This window comes from Coffea arabica, chromosome 7e (assembly GCF_036785885.1).
Source record: "Coffea arabica cultivar ET-39 chromosome 7e, Coffea Arabica ET-39 HiFi, whole genome shotgun sequence".
Taxonomy (NCBI): Eukaryota; Viridiplantae; Streptophyta; class Magnoliopsida; order Gentianales; family Rubiaceae; genus Coffea; species Coffea arabica.
The window spans coordinates 8,709,663-8,726,752 of NC_092323.1; the positions used below are offsets into that span (position 1 = coordinate 8,709,663).

Below are 17,090 nucleotides of genomic sequence, written 5' to 3' on the forward strand. Positions count from 1 at the left end.
GTCGATTTTTTTAACCAATGCTCTCAGAGCAGCAGCAGATCGCTCTCCTCAGCACTCCATTTTTATTTTTATTTTTTTTTAAACGGCATTAAGGTGGTGCTAAGGTAGTATAGTTGAGCACTGTGGTTAGCACTTCAGCTATCATCACTTGCTAAACTCATAAGCAACGATCTTCGTCTTACCAAAAATAATAATAATAATAAGCAACGATCTTCGCTGATTGATTCAATCCTAAAACCATAAAATTAACTTAATTATTGAGATCAATAACAAAAGGAAAAGCAGATACCAAAATGGCAAAAAATGAGATGAATGAGGCGGTGCAAGTTTTCTGCGTCGGAACTGCTGATACGAAGCTTGAAGAGCTCCGATTTCTATCCCAATCCGTTCAATCAAATCTCAGCAACTTCTCCACTAATTCTTCCACTAAGGTACTGCATTATATTCTTCAATTTTCTAATAGAAAATGTTTCAATTTTGTTCTTTTCTATTTTTTAGCCTAATAGTTTTTGCTGCTGATCACTGAGTAGAAAAGAATCTTGAACGCTAATCTGAAGCGGGATTTTGCATGGTTGGTTTGATTAAACGCTGTTATGGAGTAGCTTTTATGGTTGCTGTTCACTCCTCTGCTTGTAATGGTGAAGCTTTAGTTCTATCGTTGCTAGTTCTTGCTAAGGCAGGGGCGGAAGTTTTACATTTATGTTATTCACAATCAATTTCTTGTGTCAAAATAGTATCCGGTCGGTGCTATGCGCTTCCCATGTTATGCATTGCTGCTTTTTGGACCATTTTGAAATGGCAAATGATGGTACCAAAAGTGCTGATGGGGAAATGTAGGTCTGTAGCATAAGCTTTTATAGTTCTGTTTGTATATCCCTTCTATGATCAGACTCTGCTGAGATTCAGAAAGGGAATTTAGAGAGTGGAAATTGTCAGGATAGGCACACAGCACAAGTGGAGATTAAGTTAATTAAGTGCAACTCGTTGTTGGGTATTTATAGTAGAATCCAAGATCAAATGCACACTTAACCTTAAGATCTTAGTATAATTGCAAGGTCCACCACTGTCCTTATAGGTAATATAGGCTAGATGCCCTTTCTTTTACAAACTCGTCCTAATGTTATTAACACATAATCCTGACAAATAAAATTTATAGCTTTTCCGGATTTATGTCTTGTCTTTGTGGCCATTACGTGTTCTTAGTTACTTCAAGAACCCATAAGTTTCTAAGATGCTAAAACAATTTAACTTTGATTGTCATATTTCCTTAAGTCGAGGAAAAAACCGAGGCAAGAAAGATATCGGGATTTTTGGTGGTTTCAGTACAGTTAAATGCATGACAACTTCCAATGCTGTTTATTTTTCAGCATTGCTTCACACTATAAAAAGTTATGAAGATGTGCAGGTACAAGTTACAGTTGTAGATGTTTCTGCGGGTGAGAAGGAGGTACAGAGCTGTGGTGACTTCACGTTTGTATCAAGGGAGGATGTCTTTTCTGCTTCAGGGGAACCAAGCCCAGTCCAGCTTCCTGATGATAGAGGCAAAGCTGTTGCAGTGATTTGTAAAGCACTTGAAAATTTTCTCAGAAAAGCTCATAGGGGTCGAGTCCTTGCTGGAGTTGTAGGGCTGGGAGGTAGTGGAGGGACATCTCTGCTATCATCTGCCTTTCGATCTCTTCCCATTGGGATCCCCAAGTTACTTGTATCTACTGTTGCCAGTGGTCAAACGGAACCTTATATTGGAACATCAGATTTATTGTTGTTTCCTTCAGTGGTGGATATTTGTGGCATTAACAATGTGAGCAGGGTTGTGCTATCAAATGCTGGTGCAGCTTTTGCTGGGATGGTCGCTGGAAGGCTTGAAAAGTCTAAAGAAACCCGCAATGGCAGTGAAAAATTTACAGTGGGTTTGACAATGTTTGGAGTCACCACACCATGTGTTAATGCTGTCAAGGAAAGACTGCTTAAAGAAGGTTATGAGACCTTGGTTTTTCACGCCACAGGTGTAGGAGGCAGGGCTATGGAGGATCTTGTTAGACAAGGACTTATACAGGTAGCTATGCGTGTTATCTGTACAAGCATTAAAACTCTTACAGATTAACTTGTACAATTTTCTATTTGGAGTATTGGAACTTGGATCTATGAAATGGGCAGAAGTGGTAGAGGGAAAGTGTTATTATTTAAAGAGATGAAAATATAAGGTTGAAGGTCGAATATGGGAATTTAAAGAGACTACTTAGCTTGAATTATAATGAAATTAAGTCCTTCAAGAATTAGTTCCTACTCACACTCAGCCTCTTTGTCTAGGATGGGGTGCTTTGACATCAAAACAACTGCAAGACGGTGGAATGATAATAAGTTTAAGATGAAAGATAAAAACTTGAACAGATTAATTGATGATTAGCAACAAATTGTCATTTGTCATTTTTATTTGCTGGATGATTTATCGACACTCAACATTTGTATTGTTGTTGTACATAGGGTGTTTTAGACATCACAACCACTGAAGTTGCAGATTATGTTGTTGGAGGTGTTATGGCATGTGATAGTTCCCGGTTTGATGCCTTAATAGAGAAAAATATACCTTTGGTGCTGAGTGTGGGAGCCTTGGATATGGTTAATTTTGGAGGCCAAGATACCATACCTTCTCAATTTCATCATCGGAAGATTCATGAACACAATCAGCAGGTAAAAAATTTAATTAACTTTGTCTACTTACATTTTACCTGGAGTCAGTTACGTTTTAGTACTCAAGTATACATGGTAATGACTACTGTATCAAATATCTATTTGATCAGATGAAAAGTTCAATGCTCTGAATTCTATGCTTTAGCCTACCACAGGAGTAAATTGATGGAAAAGAAAGAAAAAATAGCACTTCTGTAGTTGTTCTACTGAGATATTGCTGTAACAGTTATATAGTTCTTTGGTAAGAATGAAACATATTCTTGGCTGGTGTAGAGTAAAAGAAGAGAAAAATTTGATCATTCTGATTATTAACCTTCAGGATATTGGACATGTGTTGATAATATTTATGAATTTTCAAGGTTTCTTTGATGCGGACTACAGTGGATGAGAATAAAAAGTTTGCTGAATTTATAGCAGAGAAGTTAAACAAGTCAAACTCAAAACTCTGTATCTGCTTGCCAGAGAAAGGGATATCTGCTTTGGATGCACCTGGTAAGGCCTTTTATGATCCTGAGGTTACTGGAACTCTGATAAAGGAAGTACAGAAGCTGATTCAGACAAATGAAGACCGTCAGGTAACCGCATTGCTTACAAGATAGATTTATGAGTTTTTTTACATTATTCATTTGCCCCATGGAGTTTCCTACTAAAAGATTCTGTTCATCTCTGGAAGATAATATATTTGTCTATTGATAGGTCAAGGTTTTCCCTCATCACATTAATGATATTGAGTTTGCAAACGCCTTGGCTGACTTGTTCATAGAGATCTGTCATAATTCTAAAGATGGTGGTGAGAGTGTTTATGAATCTATGAAAGATATCCAAGAAGATCATCCTGTTTCTGAAGTAAAACCCACAAAAGGAACTATTTCTTACTGCCTGAGCAACTTCCCAAATGCAAAACCAGGTTTTTTTTTCCCCTCGATGTTATTTTTCTGAGCTTCTTCTGTAAATGTCTTAGGTTGTGTTGTATCGTGAAACTGGTTAGGCTGATTTTCATTTAAGAATGTCTTGTAACTCGTCTAAACAGACATAGTAGTCTTCATGGTCATTTCATGGAAAAACCTGTTTAGAGGAAGCACAAATTTACTTTCTTTTCTTCATTACTATCATGTTTACTAGGTTCCTGATTCGCATGCTATTAGCTATTAAGAGCTTGTTGAAGATGTTTGGTGACTGATAGTTTCCAGTCCTTGGGTCAACCTGTCAATTACCTCCGTGCATCTGTCAATCTTACTTTGTCACAAGTCTAGTTGAATACTGCTTGTTATTTGAAAGAAGTGTTTGATACAGATTTGCCTCGATGCTTAAGGCAGCATGTGGTTTATGAGACAACCATAAGTTTCTGAATTTGTGCTTTGCAGAATTCTGCTCGAATGAATAGTCCATGGGAGGTTTTTTTCATTTCTATTTTATCTTCTTACATGGGGAGGGGGCTGGGGGAAATGGTGGAAGTAATCAATTCATTGCTGTAACTGCCTTTATTGTTGTGCATTGAGGCTTACTGTTGCAGATGTAATATGCTCTAGGAGCTTAGTAGTTTCTTCAAATTCACCAATATATGCAGGAGGAGGGATTATGTTTATTTCTAATATCTAGCTGAAGTCCTAATGAAAATTTTATTCCTTTCAACAGAAACTTTGGAGAGAACGCATGCCGTGCTGCAGAATTTGAAAGATCAAATAAGGATGGGTAAACCCATTATTGGGGCTGGTGCAGGGACAGGGATATCAGCAAAATTTGAAGAAGCAGGTGGCGTGGATCTAATAGTTTTATACAACTCAGGGCGCTTTCGGATGGCAGGAAGGGGCTCCTTGGCAGGATTGTTGCCTTTTGCTGATGCAAATGCAGTAGTAGTTGAGATGGCCAATGAAGTGTTGCCTGTAAGAATTTTTTTCTTCCAGACGGAAAAGAGTTTATGGGGTGAAAGAAGAGTATATGTACATGTTAAATCTGGCAAATACTCTAGTAATATGCTTGAATTTTTTCAGTACTGCACCTTCATGGTTTAATTCCTTTTGTAACTATAGTAGGATGCCTCCATTGTATACGGGGTAAGCATTACCATTGATCACCTTGTGCTGCTCGATTTATACTCATGTTGAACGTCCAGGTAGTTAAGAAGGTTCCTGTTCTGGCTGGTGTCTGTGCAACTGATCCATTTCGCTGCATTGACTATTTCCTGAAGCAGTTGGAGTCCATAGGTTTCTGTGGAGTGCAAAATTTTCCTACTGTTGGGCTTTTTGATGGTAATTTTAGACAAAATCTAGAAGAGACTGGAATGGGATATGGGTATGTCTTAATTTAGTGACATACATGTGGGCTTTTTTCTAACATTCTTTGCAATCATAAATGGAATGAACAATCACCATAGTCGTTATACAGATTGGAGGTTGAAATGGTTGCGAAAGCTCATGAAATGGGCCTCTTAACTACCCCTTATGCCTTCAACATAGAAGAAGCAGTGGCAATGGCAAAAGCTGGTGCTGACGTTGTAGTGGCTCATATGGGGCTCACAACCTCAGGATCAATTGGTGCAAAAACGGCTCTCTCATTGGATGAAAGTGCTGTTCGTGTTCAAGCTATTGCTGTGGCTGTTCATTCTGTCAATAGTGATGTTATTGTGCTCTGCCATGGAGGTACCATCTGAGAAACCTTTGCTTGCTACAAATGTTTTCAACCAATAATGTACTGAACCCAAAAGTTCAAACAATGGTGGGATATTTTCTATAACAACATTTTACCAATTCAGAATGAGATATGTTGCTTGAACTGGAGAGCAACAATAATAACTACTAACTCTAACAGCTTGTAGAGCTCATTGGTCATTTGGGTCATTGGATCAAACTGGTTAGTCCACCTGTATTGGGTTTCTGTGTTTGGTCAGGAGGTCATTCTAGAATATGACGCGTTGCTAGACGGATGACTGCCACCATAAAAGGACCAAATAGAGACATCATCACTTGAAGGCAGAGTCTATTATTATTTTGAAGCTTGAATTTTTAACGTGTTTGCTAGGTACATTTGGTATATTTTTCTGGAATCTGCTTAGCCGTCTGTTCAGATTGCTGTGTTTAGTTGGACTTGGCTTCCACCAACTATTGTCATGTCTCATAGATGTCACTTCTTTAAAACTAAATTTCAAGAAGCTACTTGTTAGATATGTTTCATGGTATCAGCATAGGAAAGAAAAAACAGTACATTATTCTTAAGTGTTGAATGAATTCACTTCGTTTTCACATTTATTGACTGCTGTGCAACTTTCAGGTCCTATATCCAGCCCTGAAGAAGCCAAATATGTACTAAAGAATACAAAAGGCGTTCATGGATTCTATGGGGCATCAAGTTTGGAAAGGCTACCAGTAGAGCAAGCTATAACAGCCACCGTACAGGAGTACAAATCAATTTCTATGAAGTAAACGTGACATTCTTGGATGCCTTTGGGAGCTAGATCCTTTTTGTGTGTTTGTTTACTTTTCGATTCATTATCATCTTTTTCTGACATGTACTTTGTTAAAAAAAAAAAAGATATATAAATATTCAAAGATTTCAGATCAACATTATGCACTTATGGATGAGAATAAAATTTGAAATGACATTATTGTCATACAGAAGATTTAGCTCTTTCTCTTATAATGGCCGAATATGGTTAGTATTCCTTTTGTGTATGACTGGAATACTTGAAATTCATGGTTTATGTATTACGATGGATCACATAAATGATGACTGGATGACATCATTTCTTTTTGTTGCCTCTACTAATTTCCTGTGAAATTTAGAATCTTCTTTTTCAGGGAATTTGAAACATAAGAACTGGATTACAACAAGAAATTGATGATACTTGGTACATAGTCTTAAACCATGCATCTACATTAATCACCGTAGTGCACAAGTCATCTGCTTCAGGGTATTTAGTTGTGTTCATTCTTCAGGGCCGTTAAGGTTATTGGACATCCACTTCTCAATCTTGGTATGTGTGCTTTTCCTTCTAGATGAGGGTCTAGGTCATCAACAGTCCACCTGTACAATGAAAGATGGAAACTCATTCAAAGTAGGAAACTGTATCCCGTTAAAAAGAGGAACAGAAGTCAGAGAAGCTAAAGGCTAGTAGCTCACATGTATCCAGTAGTTAGTCGGTGTAAAAAAACCAACATTGTAAGTTTTGCCATATTGATTCCCAAGCATGTCCTTGGTCCTGACCCGAATGGTATGTAACTGTATGGCTTTTGCATTTCCTAATGATATGAAATACATGATGAATTTATAATGTTCCTTTTTGGAAAGTGAGGATGATTAAATGAAGAATGAGCAGGAAACTTGTTACATCAAATCTTGAAGGGTTGAAGAGCATAGGATCCTTGTATATTTCTGGGTCTTGATGTATACAGGTTGCATCAACATTGACATGCCATCCTTTCTTTATCTCGAAACCTGCATCAGGACATGGATAAGTATGCTTGTTGATTTATTTAATAAATACAATCAGGTTTTTTTTTGTTAATCTGGAGATTGAATATGCTAGGCTTATAATATTAGAATTTTGGGTTTGAACCTTTTTAGAAGAAAAGGTTTTTATGCATAGGTAACTAGTAAAGCATGAGGCAAGTTTTCTTTTGCCCTTGTTCCTTTTATTTAAGGCTTAACTTACCTTCAATTGTGCAGTTATCTAGTGTCACTCGAGGAAACCATAGGAGGACGTTTGACATTCTCAATGTCTCTTTGACAACCTAGAAACATAAAAATCAACCTTGATAAGCATAGAAATATATATAATTGGGGTTGGACAAGGGACTGTAGTTTCAATAAGGAAATTCATTGAACTTCTTTCTCCGAGTTCCTCTAACCTTTGAGGCATATGACATGTTGTTCAGATCTTCAAGGGTCAGGAGGGCTCCATTTGGCTTGTTTCTGAGTATGGACAATTGTTCTTCCTGTAAATCCATCAAAAGAGAAAGAATCATAGTATGTCTGCAATGATCTTCAATGAAAGGATGTGACATATATATATATATATATATATATATATATATATATATATATATAAAACAAAAGCACACACAAGCACAGAGATATTGATTTTGTTTGGATAGGAGGTTATTTGAAATATTTATTTGAGATAATTACTGTAGCACTTTTTGTGATATGATGTATGTGAGATAAAAAGGTGGTTGGAAATTGTGTTTATGACGTAAGTAGAAAAAAATTTGAAATTTTGTTTGCAAATCTTCCTATCCAAACAAGCTCATTGTTTTCTGCTAGTTTTCCTCTTCCTCGAGGTTTTTGGATTCTTTTCTGTTTCCTTTCCCGGAGTGTTTCAGGTGCTTGCCAGGGGGAGGGGGAAGAAATGGTTAACAGGAATTTAGTAGCAGAATGGTGGGAGGGGAGTTTAGAGAGAGAGAGAGAGGGAGTTTGCATTTTAAAATGCAGGCATTATTTCTCACCCTGAGCCTATCCTGAACTCCTTGATGTTCATCCAAGAACTTGACACTCCACATCATTGCAGCAGCTGTAGTGGTTTGTCCAGCAATTATCAATGTCAATAGGTTATCCATGATCTCTTCATCGCTGAGTTTTTCATTATCTGGATATTGATCTCTTTGCAGCATGGACTGTAGGAAGTCTTCAGGATGTCGACTTCCTGTCCTTCGACAGGCAATCATTCCTTTGAACGTTTCCATGAGTCGACGGCGTGCCTGTGTATATTGCTTGTTCAGTTTTAATGACTTGAAAAGTTTGAAATGAACGAGCATACTTCTGTCATGTTTCAAGATATCTTTTCCCGCACTTTTGCTTTTGTTTCTGGAAAGGATTTTACTACAATTTGCTCTGTCTTGTAGCTGTCTTAATAAGCCAAATTTCTTAGGTCACATTGCTCCTAAAACATCACCAAGCAGATTTTTCTTGTTGGTCATTTGGTGATTATTGGTATGACCTATAGATTCTATATTGCAGAATAGAAGCTTACTTTGATGCCTTTGTAGTATCGAGTGCCAGGGGTCATGACAGGGAAGGATAACATGGCATCAGAAACTGCAGTGCAGTCTCTTTCAATTTGTTCGAGTAAGGAAGCATCTGTGACGCTCATGAACATGTCACACATTGCATCAAATGTCATCTGCATCAAATCTATTGAGGTTAGCCTTTGACATTGAAAACCAATACTTCTTCATTTCTTGAATTTCTAAAAAAGTTTCTTGGGCTGCCTTTTGGCTTGTGTTGTTAACATATTGAGTTGGCTTGGTCAAATGTCCCGTGTATATAAGTCCTTAAACCAAAGTTTCCTCATAATAAGAAAAAAGATTTCTAAAAGAAAGTTGGTCGAGCCTGCCATTTGTTTTAAACATTTGTTTTAATACAAATTAGAACAGTGTCTATGCAACAGATAATGGAAATGGAATTCAGTAGTACCTTCATATTGAAGTCAAGCACCACAAAACTTTGTCCATCCCTTTCTAATTTCTCCAATCTTTTACTCAGCATGCAGTCAATTTTCTGAACAAACTTGGATAAAGAATTCATAGAGAAAGGTTCAGACAGAAGACGCCTGATTCTTCTGTGACTTTCATGAGGAACACATAGCAAGCTATTCTTTCCTACTGCATCTGCCATTGATTTCACATATCCCTTGTTGAACAGTGCAAAATCATTGGCAAAGATTGTCTTGGCACCGTCAACACTTGGAACATACACATGGATCTTGCCAAATATCCTTGTTTTGAACCATTTCCCATACCTAATTTTATCAGTCAGTCAATCAGTACATATTTCATGAAGCTACTTAGCTTCTGCAGTAATTTTACCTTAATCAGAGAGTTGGTGGTAATGGATATCTCTACTGTTTTCTTTTTTTTCATTTTTATTTTTACTGTCTCTAATCTTTTCTTCTTCTTCTCCTCCTCCTATTCTTTTTTCTTCTGGTTGGCATTATACTACAATTTTCAACTGCCTTTTTACATGATTATGACATGGAAATTGCTCTTACTGCAAATGAGAGGACTACATAGGTTTGAGAAGAAAGGCAAAACATATGTACTTCATCTTAGTCAGAAATTGAAAAAGTTCAGGTATTTTGTGACTTGACACTGTATAAGATCTTGGATAAAACAGTAAACTAACTCTAGCTTTGCATCTGTTGGAGACTACACTGCACATAAAGGAGTTAAATTGAAGAGTCACAAGGATGGCTTTCCCTATATCCATCAAAGATGTATATTCTATTCTCAAAAGGAGGAGGATAACTTACCACGATCGTCGGAGTCTAACAAACTCATAGCAGCCTTTGTTGCTATTGTTAGCTGAGAGGAATGAAAGAGTCTCCCCGAGGAAGGGGATTCCCAGGCTGCCAGGGATGCCACTCTTTCCACGTTTAGTTCCCTTAGAAAGGAGAACTGTCACTCCTAAGGCGAGCACTGATGCTAGGAGAATATAATGGTAGTTGCCAAGTAGAAGGACGAGATACTCAACAGACATCTTGAGTTAATTTTGAGGAAACTGATGACAGTCGGAGTATGATTATGAACTGTTGGAACATAAATTATCACCTAGCATCAAAGGTCTAGTAGTCTGAGATGAACGAGAAATGTGAATTAAATAGGGATGTTTGGAAGCATCTTTAGCGTATGCCGGCTATAGCACTACTCCAAGATTCATGCTAGTAAAAGACAATATTCTACGTGCCTCCGTCTTTGTCCGTACTTCCTGAGACATTGTAATTTGACCCTCAACTTTGTCATATCCTTGTTAAATAACTGGATTGCCGAACCAGGGTAGTGTTTGCCAGGACGAGAAGTTTATCTGAACATTTTTAATCACACAGATGGTGACTAGCATGTTCGCAAACTCTTTTCTTTGATGATTCTTGGTACCACAACTAATACATCATGCTACTTTTCTATTGATACTAAACAATTGCGAAATCATTTTATCTCTAGTCACGTTATAAACTCTTGCGGCTTATTGTTTACCAGCACTGAGAGGAATGAAAAATACATGATACATAGTTATATATAACGTAAATGTCACAAACTGCAATTCCGGACACTGGTGTGGATTGTGGACAAGAAATCAGGCCAAATTGTTGGTTCATTATGAGGTGTCTGCCGCTGAAGGTGTTCATTGAACGCACTTTATTGCTTGTTCGGCTAGTATTTCTCGTTAACTGATATGCTACGATCCCCGGGATTGGTTTATCGATCTCATGTCTGGTGAGAAGTGACAATTAGCCATTGGAAGCAATTGGTCAAATCAAGACGAGATTTCAGCATGTCCCTCAGGCCTAGGAAGACATGCATGGCATGCAGTAGCATGTGCTTTAATCTGCATTCTCCTGTTCCCTCCTTATCCCAACCTGTTTGCGAGGATTTGAGCCATAGTCTGCGAGGCGGAGGCCGGAGTTCAACTTCCTGACCACTAGTCCCCACGGCGACATGATTCTGTAGTCAATGTAGAGAGAGTTCATCTCTAGGTATGATGGTGGTTACTCCCATCTGTCAAATAATAAGGGATGGTAGTTATTGTCCCGAGGCGTTCCATAAAAAGATTCGATTCAGGCCTAGTGCCGACTTGCCAAGGATTATAAGATGGTATCGTTGAATTAACAATGACTACTACATTTGTGAAATGATGACTTAGAGAAGAGCTCTGATATGATGTACAAGTGGAAGACGACTGTGTATCGAGCATGTCGCTATTAATTTTTGTCCCATAGCCACTCCTCAGATTCGATCTACACCAAAACCCAAAAATAAGTTTTTGACAAAAAAAAAATCCAAAAATAAGTGAAGTCTTTCCTTTTCGAAGTAGATAAACTGCTACAAATATAAGTAAGTTATATGTGAGATTGTAAGTTATTTGAGATATTTTTACTGTAGCACTTTTTGTGATGTGATGTATGTGAGATAAAAAGGTAATTGGGAAGATAAAAAGGTGTATTGGAAATTGTAATAGTGATGTAAGCAAATTTATTTGGGCAAATAACTTGCAATCCAAACACACTACTTTAGATTTCCTTTGTTTGTGCAGTATAGACTGCAGGGCCTCTCTGCCAGGGGAAAAAAGAAATATTGGTTTTGCTAATCTGGATGCATTACATTCCATGCACCTTATATTGATATTAGATGAATGATTCAAAAGTTTAAGTGTAATAGAAGTTCATCTAGCTTAATGTTACCAGATATATAGTCTAGTCGGACAATGTTATAGTGACTATAGTTATGGTAATGATATTAGGGTTACCTATTATTGCAGGTTTCTATTAACTTTAACGACACATCAAGCTTTTTAGCGTCTTTTTAAATATTGTTTTAAAATAATTAATATTAATATTAGTAAGTTTTTAATTAAAATTAGTAAGTATATGTCTGAAATAGTCAATTTTAGTCAGAAATGAAAATTTACACTTTGAGTAATGTAATTTACTTATAATTCGACAAAAGTTATTTTTGTTTAAATTAAACTTACTAATACTAAAAGTAAAAAATTTGCATCTTTAAGTAAAAGATCACCTATTTCCTGAAATGTTTTCGGGTATCACCTGTCTCTTTAAAGTCACCTGCCTTCTTCTTATTTACTTCTCAATTCTCACAATACGATTGAATTCCCGAGCAAAAGTTTCCACTTTGGTCCACACTTTCTCTTGGTTACGATTGAATAAATTTTCTCCCTCCAAAATTTTCATCTTTAGTCCACACTTTTCCTCTCGTCTTTCTCATCGATCGGTTGGTTTTGGGTGCTGCCATATGCAGACATAACAAAAGGGTTAGCAACGGTGGTAGCTAGCCAAAGAGCATATGAAAAATAGCAGTGACGATTAGACCATCATGTTCTCTTGAAATTGTTTGATTATATTGCTGTAATTTATTTATCTTTCATTTGTTTTGTTTGTCAAGATTTTCTTGCAAAATCAGGTTTGAGATTTTGAAGATTTTATTGCAATATTGGGGCTAGAAATGTTCGTTGAAACATGTAGGAAATGGTTGTAGCTTTGATTGGCTCTGGGTAAAGTAAGCTTAATAGCCATATGAAACATCTAGGAAATGACTTGAGACCCTTTATGTGAAAGTGTGTAGGCATTTAAGTTAAATGTGATTAATTTAGGAATGCATATAAGATGTTTGGTGAAATGTCAAAGAGAAATTTGTGTGTAATGATTGATGCTCTGTGCGGGTGAGAAAATGAAATGTTCTAATTGCCAAATGGTCTTGAGACCCTTTCTTTCCATTTGCTTTTTAATAGTGAAAATTTCTTTTGATTATATTGGTAAAAAAATAACATATTTTACAAATTATTCCAATTTATTTAGAAACTGTTACTAATTTCATCAGAAATTATATAATGTAAAAATGGTTTAATAATTTTTTACTAAATATAAATACTGCATATAAAAGGAAAAGATATTTTATTTTATTTTACTTTGATTAGAAAAACTTATGGTAGTAATAACAAAAATAGTCACAGTGGTGCAAATTTTGAATCAATAATTAACGTACACTTGATTACGGTAATTTTTTAACCGATTAGACTAATATATGCCATAAAGTAGTAAGATTTAATCATTTATGAATTGACAATTTAGAAGTTTATATACCATTCACCTATAAAAAATTATAATTATTATAAAATGACATTTTATAATAATTTACATACTATTTGCCAATTAAAAATAAGTTTGATAAAAAAAATATGCATACAAATCTATAATGTAAATGATACAAAATATATTTGAAAGTTATGAAACTTAATATATGGGTAAATTTAGGGTTTGTTTGGATAGGAGTTTATTTGGATGATTTATTTGAGATAATTACTATAGTACTTTTTGTGATGTGATGTATGTGAGATGAAAAGGTGATTAGGAAGATATAAAAGTGATTAAAATTTATGAAGTAAATTATTTTATTTGAAATCATTTCAATCCAAACAAACCGTATAATTTTCAAAGATTATACTACATTAATAGAACATTAACTTTTATACTTATGACTCAGAAAATAAATTTATTAAACTGTTACCATTTTATTAAATTCATAAGTATTAATCTATGGAAATTGTGATGTATAGATAAGTGCTATTTTATATATAACTCGAAATATTTGTTATTATTGTCATCCAAACTTTCTAAGCTTTAACAAATTCAAAAATAATTTAGAATTTGTAATATGGCAAATTATTCGTACATATTTTATAAGGTCATGTGAAAGAAATGGTTTTCATAGTATATTTAAAGGATTAATTTTGTCTACACTGACAATGTATACACTATCAGCGTTGGATGAATGACAACTATGCAAAATTCAAATTTAAAATTCAACTTTTGCACACATGTCATAAATCAAACGGTGATAGTATATACACTATCAGTGTATATAAGATTTACTCTTATTTAAAATACTTAAAACACATAACATTTATAAATGATACATACAATCGTGTATTATACATTTACGTTACAAGCAATTACTAACTACTCCTTCCGTCTCATATATTTGGTTGTGTTTGGGGATATGTGCTTTTTATGCACAGTACACTTCACCAAATTTTTTTTCCTTTTGTTTCACTTTTGCCCTTATGCACAGTACACTCCACTTTTGCCCATCACTGCTACTCTTATCTGCTACAAACACTTCTTCCGAAGATATCGACGTGATAAGTGACAACTGACAACTCTTTAAATCACAAGCTACTAACTTTCATTCGGCAAGAAAATTTCATCGTCTTTTACTTCTCAAAATTCTTCCATCTTTTGCTAATAAATCCTTAAAATTTTGCTCTACCTAACTTTCGACAGCAAGTTGACGCTGATGCTCAAGAAAGAGATGAAAACTCTATGGGATTCAAGTCTTCAATAAAAGTTCGTCTAATCTGCACTGCCTATATTTGGATTATGCATCTAATCAAAACATATCAAGATTGATTTTTTTTATTCCCTTGTTATGATTTGTTTTTATTCTTTCTTTTTTTGGGTTCATGTCAAGAGGGCGTTAATTCTTGTCTTGCTTAATTATAATTTCTGGTTTTTTTTGTTTTTAAGATTTGCCACCAAATTGGTCTAAAACTTTTGTAAGTTGGTGGATTTCTAAAACTTGAATTGCCTATTTTAAAAATTTGTTAACTAAGGATTACGACTATTCACTCCTAGTTCTACTCTGTATATAAATATGAGCATTATGCTCTGTTTCGTTGGTGACTTTTTAAAGAAAAATGGATATGCTTGATGACATTGAAACTTCCTGCAATCGTATAAAGAGATTAACTAATGAAGAAAGGCAATCCATTTTTGAAACTCTCTTGCAATATAGTGATTGTGAAAAATTGAGAAGAGGGACAATTATGAATGTTGCAAACTTATTCCAGATAAATGTCATAACTGTTCGCAGGATTTGGAAACAAGCGGCAGCCTCTTTTGCAAATGGAAGAGTAGTTGATGTATCTCGGAGATTTCCAAAAAGACCTGGATGGAAACAAGTGGAAATAGATTTCACCTCTATTATGACAATTCCTCTTCGCCGCCGAACAAACATTCGCTCTCCAGTGAAATGAAAGTTGCTAAGTCAACTCTTCATCGACGAATTAAAGAATGTGCTATTAGGCTGCATTCAAATGCGTTGAAACCGTAGTTGACGGATGAAAGTAAGCAAGTAAGGCTTCGATTTTGCTAGTCAATGCTTGAATTTGAAAGTCTCAATACTAAACCAGTTTTTAGGAGTATGTTTAATGTTGTTCATATTGATGAAAAATAGTTTTATATAACTAAAGAATCCGAAAGGTACTATCTTCATCCTGAGGAAAAGCAACCTCTTCTAACATGTAAGAGCAAAAAATTCATTGCGAAAGTTATGTTTCTAGCTGCTGTAGCTCGACCTCGGTTTGATTGCTCTTACTACCAAGAATTTGATGACAAAATTGGTATTTTTTCTTTTGTACTAAAGGAGCCGGCAAAAAGAAACAATAAAAATCGGATTGCTGGTACATTAGAAACGAAGCCAATATTGTCAATGACTAAAGAGGTGTATAGAAGATGCCTAATTAAAAAGGTTTTGCCTACAATACGCAGTAAATGGCCACGTGAGAATGGTACTGAAATTTTCATCCAACAAGATAATGCCGCCACATATTAATCCCATGGATTTTGAATTTATTGAGGGTGCTTCAATGGATGGACTTGATATTCACTTGTTATATCAACCTTGTAATAGTCCGGACATGAATGTTCTTAATTTAGGATATTTTAGGGCCATCCAATCACTTCAACATCAAGAAGCACCCAAAACAATTGATGAGCTAATCCTTGTTGTTGAAAAATCGTTTGATCAACTATCAACTAAAAGCCTCAACAATGTTTTCTTAACACTGCAATCATGTATGGTAGAGGTAATGAAGAACTTAAGGGGAAACAATTACAAAGTGCCGCACATCAGAAAGCATCATTTAATGAAAGATGGTTCTCTTCCTCTGCAAATTAAATGTGAAAAAGAACTTGTTAGCCAAGTTCGAAGTCATATACAAGCATAAAGATGGTTTCATTGGACAGGTTCACTTATATGCAAAACTAGTTTGTGCTTTATAGTTTACGGTCCCTATTTCTTTGTTTATAGTTGTTTACACTAGCTTTTTTTTTTCTTTTTTATATAGGTACTGTCTAACACCCCTGATCAATATTGTCCCACAGTTAGCCACCCACAAGGTCGTGGGTTTTGTTCTTGGAGGTGGGGTTATAGCTCACAACAAGTGAAGAGCCCAAACTCGCAGGTCAAGAAGTCCAACACCGCTCCAAAAAACCTCGGTCAGATGAGGGAACACCTACAACAGGTTATAAAGCGGTCAGGACTCTTCTCTCTAGTCGATGTGGGATCATTACAATCCACCCCTTTTTAAGAGACCCAGCGTCCTCGCTGGCACACCAGGATCGGGAGTCGGATCTGATATCAACTCTAACACCCCTGACCAATATTATCCCACAGTTAGTCACCCAGAAGGTCGTGAGTTTTGTTTCTGGAGGTGGAGTTATAGCCCACAACAAGTGAAGAGCCCAAACCCACAGGTCAAGAAGCCCAACATCCCTCCAAAAGACCTCGGTCAGGTAGAGGGACACCCATAACAGGTTATAAAGCAGTCAGGACTCTCCTCCTAACCGATGTGGGATCATTACATACTGAAGTATACTAATCAGGTTTTTACAAGTGAATGGCAGCACAAGTGGTTGGATTTTGCATCTTATATTTATGGTAATTTACACTTACCTATATTCTTCATCTTCTTATTTATTGATACTCGACAGTACAAGTGCTTGGATTTTGCAAAATGTAAAAAAGGACTCAATCTTTCTTTTGATCAGTTATTCTTGTTTACTTAATAAGTATCTATGGAATATTGATAAATCATAATTTGAAATGCTATTTTTGCCA

At 35.9% G+C, this 17,090-nt stretch overlaps 2 protein-coding genes across 2 annotated transcripts; one reads left to right on the forward strand and one right to left on the reverse strand.

The window, feature by feature from the left end:
- On the forward strand, positions 1-7,723 carry LOC140011121 (toMV susceptible protein tm-1(GCR26)-like). Its single transcript, XM_072059388.1, has 9 exons — positions 1-431; positions 1,406-2,053; positions 2,482-2,688; positions 3,048-3,263; positions 3,385-3,595; positions 4,324-4,571; positions 4,802-4,980; positions 5,074-5,327; positions 5,956-7,723. Exons 1-9 carry the CDS (start codon positions 294-296, stop codon positions 6,105-6,107), a joined length of 2,253 nt encoding a protein of 750 aa, XP_071915489.1. The 5' UTR covers positions 1-293; the 3' UTR covers positions 6,108-7,723.
- LOC113698442 (abscisic acid 8'-hydroxylase 1) lies at positions 6,451-10,253 on the reverse strand. Its single transcript, XM_027218266.2, has 9 exons — positions 9,932-10,253; positions 9,097-9,421; positions 8,654-8,803; positions 8,130-8,381; positions 7,533-7,619; positions 7,337-7,415; positions 7,013-7,119; positions 6,805-6,923; positions 6,451-6,708 (listed from the first exon to the last, which is right to left on the reverse strand). The coding sequence occupies exons 1-9, from the start codon at positions 10,156-10,158 to the stop codon at positions 6,600-6,602; spliced, it is 1,455 nt and encodes a 484-aa protein (XP_027074067.1). The 5' UTR covers positions 10,159-10,253; the 3' UTR covers positions 6,451-6,599.
- Positions 10,254-17,090: the final 6,837 nt, after the last annotated feature.

What these genes read in the sequence shown, in the direction of transcription:
- LOC140011121 (XM_072059388.1), top strand. Translation starts at nt 294, where the DNA reads ATGGCAAAAAATGAGATGAATGAGGCGGTGCAAGTTTTCTGCGTCGGA. An exon ending in CTTCCCAAATGCAAAACCAG is followed by an intron (nt 3,596 to 4,323) that starts GTTTTTTTTTCC and finishes TCCTTTCAACAG; the next exon opens with AAACTTTGGAGAGAACGCAT. An exon ending in GAGACTGGAATGGGATATGG is followed by an intron (nt 4,981 to 5,073) that starts GTATGTCTTAAT and finishes GTCGTTATACAG; the next exon opens with ATTGGAGGTTGAAATGGTTG.
- LOC113698442 (XM_027218266.2), bottom strand. Translation starts at nt 10,158, where the DNA reads ATGTCTGTTGAGTATCTCGTCCTTCTACTTGGCAACTACCATTATATT. An exon ending in AGATAACTGCACAATTGAAG is followed by an intron (nt 7,120 to 7,336) that starts GTAAGTTAAGCC and finishes GTCCTGATGCAG; the next exon opens with GTTTCGAGATAAAGAAAGGA. An exon ending in CGACTAACTACTGGATACAT is followed by an intron (nt 6,709 to 6,804) that starts GTGAGCTACTAG and finishes TTCATTGTACAG; the next exon opens with GTGGACTGTTGATGACCTAG.